An 8,268-nucleotide genomic window follows, 5' to 3' on the forward strand; every position below is an offset into this window, starting at 1 on the left:
ATAAGTATTCATGTCAATGTGATTAAACCTTGTCGCATACTGTTGATTATCTACATATTCAAATAGAGCCATATTTATCTTAAGCAGCGTAGGAACACAAAATTCCAAATTCCTAAAGGACACAAAGATTTATTAGTGAAAGATTTCTTCCGAGTTTATATTGAAATGTAACACCATACAAAATAAAGATTCCTTTTATGGTGGTGTTACACTTTATTATATATATTTCTACCGTTGGCATCGATCCAATAGAGCGACACTCAGATTGAAAAGTTCTTCGCGTATTTTCCTTGACTTGCATCTAGTAAGATTTTCCAGTTTATCCAATATACATATCAATTTTTTTGATGCATGGCTAAGCCATTTTCCCGTTCGTTCTTTCCGCGTAATGTTATTAATTTTGTCATCGACCGATAATGTTCCTGAAAATATTTTGAAATTTAATATTCAAATGTTTGTTGCTTCAAGAATGATACAATTTTTATTAATATTTTGAGATTTTTTGAAATGAAAAATATGACAGAATTCAGTTATTGGGGTTTCCGTTTCGTATTTAAAATCAGTTATACGTCATATTTATTTCTTGTCTTTGCAAATTTCTTGTCATTTCGTGGTAGAACTGTTCTAAAGTTTACTGTTCTAAGTAAACACGATATTATATCACAATTTTTTTAAAGATGCAAAATTACATTTGAATTGATCAATGACAACCCAGCGAACAAAATTGTAACGTTTTTCATCCATTTTAACGTTAAAAAACATAACGCTTTAACCCATTTTGGTGGTTAAGTTTAAGCGAACTAATTTAGTAACAAATAAAATGTGTCTTCAAATTGGATGATTTCTTAATGTATAAAGGGAGTTGCCGCAAATATTTTAAGAGCATTTTAAGACTTTCAGACGCATTGAGAGCTATTTAACGAAAATTTTGTTGCTTGGCCAGTTCATTATTTGGTGTTGTGGCTTAAAAAAATTATTTTTATTACTCTGCCACCCAAAATGCTTCACTTTCATTAATTAATTTTTAATGAAAATAGTATTCTTAATATCTAAAAGATATGCACTTTCTAATTTTGAAATTTTTCTTACCACAATGTGTTTGTAATGAAATCGTTGTCCTAGTTGATGATTTCATCTTTGATTTTTCAATCGTCATTTTCGTTTGTTGTGATATGTTTCGGTTAATTTGATGATCCTCAAAAATTAGTCGTAGAATTCGGCCAAGTGCAACGATTGAGATCTAAAATGATATGTTTGATAAATGATTTATTATGCTCTACGTAGAATCAATCAAATGTCAATCTTTCAAGTTACTTCTTTAAGAGAGTCGGGAATAGCACTACATCCTACAGAAATATTTGTAAGTGTCTGCACAATTTTTGGTATCAACAGGAACATAACATTTGCTATATGTTGTCGCTGTTCATAACTATTTTTATTAGCTTCATCGTGAACTTGAAATACACTGATAATGCAATTCACGGCATTAAATCTAAAAATAAAATATAAAAAATGTTTTTTTGTTGAAAGATTTAAGTGTATTTTTCTAATTATAGAATATAAAATTAAATCATAGAGATCATTGTGAATCTGATACAAACCTTAATGAATTATATGTGTCATTGGCTAAAATGTGATCGCTTATTGATAGCACTTGTGCAAACAAATTCAAATTTTCTTTGTTATAAAATTTCGTGATAGCTGCTTGTGTTGATTTACGAAAAATCACTTCGAAACAATTAATAATATTTAATTTTAGTTCTTCCGATAGATTCATTTGTATAGACATAAATGATGGAGCCACACCAATATGCTTCAACAAAATTGTTAGCATTGTACATAATGATATATCGGTTTTTAATTGTGTATTTGAGAGAATAACGCTGGCGGTTTCAGTAAGATGGCAAAGAATTTCATTTCTGTTTCCATAGAATTAATAATCAATTTTTAATTCAAATACATTACCAGGCCACATGTTTACGGTCGAAATTAAAGCCAAATATGTATGAAGTTTCGACGTCAAAATGGATGAAAGAAATAGAAAAAAGAGTTAGAAATTTATCTATGATGATTTATAAATCTAAGATCAATAAAGGATATAACTATACATACGGCACATTTTTTTCTGCAATTATTCTAAATATTGTTGTAAGCAATAAATGTTCTTGACTTGAAGAGCATATCGCTTGTATATGTATTTTGATGAACTTTTTGAAAATAATAACATTTTCTACTGTTGGATTTTTCAGAAATTGCTGAAAAATGGGTGGAAATAAGTATTCTATTTCCATATTTCACGCTATTTTTATTGTACTGAGTTTGACATAACCTCAAAGTCATGCTGTAATATGCTTCATTTCCAATTTTGACAGATACAAGATGTAACTCTAAAACTGATATATAAAATAAAATACATGGTTCATGAATATTTCTTTTATTCAAGTCAAATATCCAATATTTATTTATTTGTTTGATGATGATGCAAGAGGATTTCGCAGTACTAATATAACTGAATCGCCTCTAAGAAACATTTTTGAAATAAATCGATCTTTGTTCACTGGTTTAACCTTTTTCTTCCCTTTTCCTGTTCTCGGTATTTCGGTCCACATTTCTTTCACGCTGTTTATTACGAATAAAACAAAAATACAATAAAAGTTGAAATTATTCATTTCATTAAAATAAAATCAACAAATCGTACCTTTCTAGTACCATGTTACAGTGACGATCAAATGCCTTCACACGTCCCAATAACTTCTTGTTATTGCGGCAGTTAATTAAAACTTGCGTATTGTTCTTCACTGATTGTGTCAAAACCGATAATGGCCCCGTATTAAATTCTTCCTCTTCTTGACGTGCCAACTCTTCAGGTGTTAGTTCTGATTTTGGTTTATTCAAAGACCTGAATAAACATTTTAATAAAATTGGGTTGAAACTAAAATGTATCTTTACATAATTGAATAATAGATACTTACATTGTTTACGAGATCTTTTTTAATTACCAAAAACTATTGAAAAACAAACAATTTTATTGTATATATTTAACTTCTTGAAAGTTTTTCAGCAACTCCAATAAAACCGGCAGAATAAAAAGTGTCGCGTCTTTTCATATGACAGATTGAATGCAGCATAACCTGCTGCCAAAACAAGGAACTAAAAACAACGAGTGACATTTTATTTTTGTTTGTCATCATTGTAGTCATTATTTGAGTATTTTCAAGTTGTTGAAAAACAAAAGACTATATTTGAAGAGCCAAAACTTTTTATTAAAAGTAAAAATGTCACGCGGTAGTTCGGCTGGTTTTGATCGTCATATTACAATATTTTCTCCGGAAGGTCGATTATATCAAGTTGGTGAGTAATGAATGAAAATAAATGACGAAAAAGATAAAATAAAAATAATTTATTTCGTTTTAAGGTTATGTTTTTGAATTATGACTAAGTACTTTTCACTATTCAATCTTGTACCATTTAGAATATGCCTTCAAGTCAATCAATCAAGAGGGTCTAACATCAGTGGCCGTAAAAGGGCAAAAGATTGCTGTGGTCGCCACACAGAAAAAAGTGTCTGAAAAGTTGATTGATCCATGTACAGTGACTCATCTCTTTCGCATCACGAAAACAATTGGTTGTGTGATGACCGGTCGCATTGCTGATAGTCGATCTCAAGTACAACGTGCCCGTTATGAAGCTGCCAATTGGCGTTATAAGTATGGTACAGATATTTCGGTCGATGTTTTATGTCGTCGAGTGGCTGATATTAACCAAGTGTACACTCAAAATGCTGAAATGCGCCCACTGGGATGCAGTATGATACTAATTGCATACGATGACGAAAATGGAGCTTGTATTTATAAAACTGATCCAGCTGGGTACTATTGTGGTTTCCGCGCAGTTTCAGTTGGTGGAAAACAAACTGAAGCAAATAGCTACTTGGAAAAGAAATTGCGAAAACGTACTGACTTGAAGGAAAACGAAGTCATTCAACTGGCAATTTCATGTATGTCAACCGTTCTGGCAGTCGATTTCAAACCGTCTGAAATTGAAATTGGTATCGTCACTGAAAGCGATCCAATATTCAAAACTTTAACTGAAGAAGAAATTGACGTTCATCTAACAGCAATCTCAGAAAAAGATTAAGAAACGCATTTCTGTAAACCATTTATCTTCAATAAAAACAATATTAATGAATGAAGATTATCGAAATAGTTACATTTTTATTTACTCTTTTCTTCAATAAGATGACAAAAATGCAATTTAAAGTAATGATTGGAAATCCGTCACCATGAAAAATCGACCAATTCGTGCGAATTTTTGGACTTTTTCATTTATATTTATTCATAATGTTTGTTTTCAATTTTAACAGTCATTACAAATCAAAGTTATGTGAGCATAGACATTAAAGATCCGGCATATGCCATAGGTTTAACGTTTGGGTGTGGCACTGCTTCATATGTAGTAAAATTTGGGTTCATATCCTTTCCATTCAAAGTTATAAATGCACCCAGATTATCCATTGTATCACTGAAATTGACAATGAATTGTTTGAATCAATCAATATTTTTTATCAATCAATTTTACAAAATACCAGTAATTAGGAGCGGAAAAAACTGTGATACACTTTCCATTGTGGGCAATCTCGTATCCTGAAATTTTTTTTTGAAAACATATTATATATGATTGCCCGAGAATGAAAGCGAGACTTCTATTCACAACTTATTGAAATGTAACACCACCATACAAATATGCTGACAGTCAGAAGTCTCTCTTTCATTCTCGGACATTCATATATTCTGTATATTATATATATATATATATATATATATGTGTATATGAGATAATACCAATAGCTTTAACTTCATGGGATCGGATAATATAATCGAGTTTATTTGCAGCACAAAACTGTTCCGTTATATCAGGACCAAACTGAATACCAACTCCACGTTTCGAAAATCCACGTCCGTTCTGTGGTTGTGGATCAGACCAGAGCAAATCACACATTAAACCTTCTTCGGGTGGTTGACGGTTACGTTCAATATTACGCAAGTCATCTAATGTAACATTATCTTGTGCAAATAAACCTCCGTGCATAACAAGTACACGGTTATTTATACAGTGACATAATGGCAACCAGTTGTAAACCTTAAATGACAAATAAAAAATGTAATTACTTTAGGGGGTTTGATAATAGATTTTTAAAGTAAAATGAATTTATATATTTAACTAGTTTGTGAGTGGATGAACACGACTAAATTTGAAATCATTCCAGCAAACAACTTTCCTTAAATTTGTAATTTGGTAGTTGTAATCGTACAATCCACATATGGGTCCAACGAATACTTCGAAGAGAGAAACAAAAGTATAATACGCATATAACAGAGTCATATGAGAGTAATGAAACCAATTGCAATAAATTAATTAATTGAAATTCAACGTACGACCAATAGCAGCCAATACGAAAAAGCTGGCTTATATAATGTGAAAACCACCGTTTACTGTTTGTGTATGTTGTTTCTCGCTTTGTTCTGACATGGTTACAATGCGTTTACCAAATCTCAATTTTTGGACCTTATTTTTTTAAACTTGTGGTCAAGCCGTACTCGAGCATAGGTGATGATGAGGGTTCCTAGGGTTCGGATTACCCCCCTCTAAAATATTTTTAGGAACCTTCAACAATTTTGAGTGAGGATCTTTTTTTACTCTTCACTTTTTTGGCCGAGAAAATTCTTTCGATTTGCTAGGGATTTTCGCCAAAAAAGTGAAGAGCAAAATAAAAACGATTCTATCCTCATTTCCTACAAATTGTTGACATCGTCAGAGACCCCATGGATTTTTCCAGGGACCCCCTATGGAATTTTGACCCCCCCCCAAAAAAAAAAAATTCCGTCATCATCTATGATACTCGAGATATTTGACTTTTTTTTGTAGAGATATAGATAGATTCAAAGGGTTCCTACTAAATATAAAAGATGTGGTTATATACCTGTGTGAACATCGTTGACATTGTGTTAGTATACTTGGCTACAACCCTAGGTATAATTAGAAGAAAAAATTGAAATTAATGGAAATTAATCAACAATAATGGAAATGAAATTGAAATAATCTAAACAATTTTCATTTTCAGTATGGTGCGCTTATGCAAACAGATTGTTTAAAATTGAGATATAGTAAATGGAACAAAAATAATCGAGAATTGTAGACTCATTAGTCTATTCCATTGAATAGTATTTTTTATGTACTTACTCCCCTGAAAAACCATACATTTGGTTCATATTATAGCTTTCATGGTTTCCACGAGATAAGAAGAAATAATCTGGGTATAAAAGCTTGAAGCCAAATAAAGTGAAAATACATTCAACTGAAAACGATCCCCTGTCAACAAAATCGCCATTGAAAAGGTACGGATTTTCTGGTGAGGGAAATCCATTTATTTTAAAAATATTCATTAAGTCATAAAATTGACCATGAATATCGCCACAAACTGTGAACTTTGAATTATCCGGAACAGCAATGTCAACCAAAGATGGTTGTTTTCGGAAATATGCATCAATATCGCATAGAATCTAGAAGAGACATTCGTAAATAACTTTATTATTATTATAGTTCACATAGGAAAAGTTAAATTTTGTAAATGAATAAGCAATTACCTTGTAGGCAAATTTTCTATGTAGCTTCTTTTGAGCTTTAAAAAATTCCATGAGTTCTTCCATGAATTTCGGTGTTATTTTCCTAAGGGGAAAAAGAATAGCAATCCCTCAGTAATTTTTAAGTAATATTATCTTCTTGCTACGGATATGAATACGAACCCATCTTCTAGCTTTGGCCCATCGTATTCATCTTCGATTTGAATTGCTTCTAAGTCACAATGTATTTCTGCTAAGGTTTTTTCTTGAACATCACTTGAAATGGCTTTTTCAAACGCTTGTTTCCGAACTAATTTATTACATTCTGTATATTTCATTGCGGCATCTTTGTCATAAATAAATATAAAAAATAAGGTTTATTTTTCAAGTATTCACAACTTTAACTCACCTTTGTCGTGTGGTTTCCGTTTGGCAACGAATTCAAAGTCCGAAAGTGCCTTTTTGAACTTTCCCAAAGACATTTGAGCGGCCGCTCGCCTATAATATCCTTTCAAATAAGTTGGATCATACTTAACAGCTAATATACCATCTTCCAGAGCTGATCCAAAAGACTCTTGTCTCAGATGGGCTAAACTTCTATTTGCATAGTAGATTGCGTTCTTTTTATCTAAATCAATCGCTTTTGTATACATTTCGATAGCTTTGTCATATTCTTTGTCTGTAGACAACAAACGTTTGGTAATGCAACGATACATCCGGAATAGACGTCAAATATGTGTGAAGTTTCAGTCATTTTCAACATCATCAAGTAGGGGAAACAAGAGAGTTAGAATGTTATTTATAAATTAAGATCAATAAAGGCAATCCTAACACCCATAATCAAAATGGATCTCATTCGGATGTTGCGCAAAGTAATATTTCATGAATTCCATCCTATTTGGACTGTAGAGTGAATGAAGCTAAGTCGCTTGTATATTTATATTGATTAAGTGTTACGTGTTTTAAAGCTAAATTTATCTAAAAATGTTTTTCATATTCTAGTATTCTTATAGTAATTTTTGTTTCCAATGAAACAATGAATAGATACTACAATTTTCTAAAAAAAATCTTACTTTTAAAAAATATATTCGCTGCATTTTTATAATTTTCAGCTGGTGGATAATGTTCTTTGGTCAGCTCTCCTAACGTAGTATCCTTATCTTCAGACATCTTTGAATAATATTCAATAATAATAATATTTATCAACTTTTTATTTTTTATTTTTTTATTTTTTTTAAATAACATGAAACTAGTTCTAACTCAAATGTATTTCATCGATTGACTGACATTTCTACTTGAAACGTTTGACAGATTACGAAATCGAAGAGCATAAGCACATGTTTTTAAATTAGGTTGTGTGAATTCAACGTGATGCATGCGTGTTTTTTTGAATGAAACGACTTTGAGTATGAAAGTAATGTTTATTGAAAACCAAAATTTATAAAGAAATAATTCTCGTTTGTTTTGTAATTGTGGATTTTGCTGAGAAACAAAACATATTACATTTCAATTGAATGAATATAGAGCGTTTTACCGTTTGAGTGTCATGATTGTTCTCTAATAAACTTCTATTTGATGTGTTATCCTCATATCCATTCAATAACCTCAACAAAGTGACTCTGAATTTGAATGATGAAATCTATCTCCA

At 31.2% G+C, this 8,268-nt stretch overlaps 3 protein-coding genes across 3 annotated transcripts; 1 reads left to right on the forward strand and 2 right to left on the reverse strand.

Annotated features, from left to right (window-relative positions):
- Window positions 1-2,415: 2,415 nt before the first annotated feature.
- On the reverse strand, window positions 2,416-3,130 carry LOC116344582 (probable small nuclear ribonucleoprotein Sm D2). Its single transcript, XM_031773180.1, has 3 exons — window positions 2,973-3,130; window positions 2,699-2,899; window positions 2,416-2,619 (listed from the first exon to the last, which is right to left on the reverse strand). Coding segments are annotated over exons 1-3 (360 nt in total). The 5' UTR covers window positions 2,975-3,130; the 3' UTR covers window positions 2,416-2,462.
- A 40-nt stretch (window positions 3,131-3,170) lies between these two features.
- Window positions 3,171-4,203, forward strand: LOC116344581 (proteasome subunit alpha type-6-like). The gene is made up of 2 exons (XM_031773179.1): window positions 3,171-3,351; window positions 3,473-4,203. Exons 1-2 carry the CDS (start codon window positions 3,276-3,278, stop codon window positions 4,135-4,137), a joined length of 741 nt encoding a protein of 246 aa, XP_031629039.1. The 5' UTR covers window positions 3,171-3,275; the 3' UTR covers window positions 4,138-4,203.
- A 50-nt stretch (window positions 4,204-4,253) lies between these two features.
- LOC116344580 (serine/threonine-protein phosphatase 5) lies at window positions 4,254-7,921 on the reverse strand. The gene is made up of 9 exons (XM_031773178.1): window positions 7,694-7,921; window positions 7,030-7,299; window positions 6,804-6,966; window positions 6,645-6,726; window positions 6,241-6,560; window positions 5,981-6,026; window positions 4,842-5,139; window positions 4,586-4,643; window positions 4,254-4,521 (listed from the first exon to the last, which is right to left on the reverse strand). Exons 1-9 carry the CDS (start codon window positions 7,863-7,865, stop codon window positions 4,380-4,382), a joined length of 1,551 nt encoding a protein of 516 aa, XP_031629038.1. The 5' UTR covers window positions 7,866-7,921; the 3' UTR covers window positions 4,254-4,379.
- Window positions 7,922-8,268: the final 347 nt, after the last annotated feature.

The sequence above is a fragment of the Contarinia nasturtii genome, unplaced genomic scaffold (assembly GCF_009176525.2).
Source record: "Contarinia nasturtii isolate CC-2019 unplaced genomic scaffold, AAFC_CNas_1.1 Cnas_scaffold_1076, whole genome shotgun sequence".
Lineage (NCBI taxonomy): Eukaryota > Metazoa > Arthropoda > Insecta > Diptera > Cecidomyiidae > Contarinia > Contarinia nasturtii.

Coding starts and splice junctions, on each gene's coding strand:
- LOC116344580 (XM_031773178.1), bottom strand. CDS start 7,865: ATGTTATTTAAAAAAAATAAAAAAATAAAAAATAAAAAGTTGATAAAT. Junction 6,027..6,240: donor ATGTATGGTTTTTCAGGGGA/GTAAGTACATAA, acceptor AATTATACCTAG/GGTTGTAGCCAAGTATACTA. Junction 4,644..4,841: donor CCATGAAGTTAAAGCTATTG/GTATTATCTCAT, acceptor AAAAAATTTCAG/GATACGAGATTGCCCACAAT.
- LOC116344581 (XM_031773179.1), top strand. CDS start 3,276: ATGTCACGCGGTAGTTCGGCTGGTTTTGATCGTCATATTACAATATTT. Junction 3,352..3,472: donor AGGTCGATTATATCAAGTTG/GTGAGTAATGAA, acceptor TGTACCATTTAG/AATATGCCTTCAAGTCAATC.
- LOC116344582 (XM_031773180.1), bottom strand. Junction 2,620..2,698: donor TGTAACATGGTACTAGAAAG/GTACGATTTGTT, acceptor CGTAATAAACAG/CGTGAAAGAAATGTGGACCG.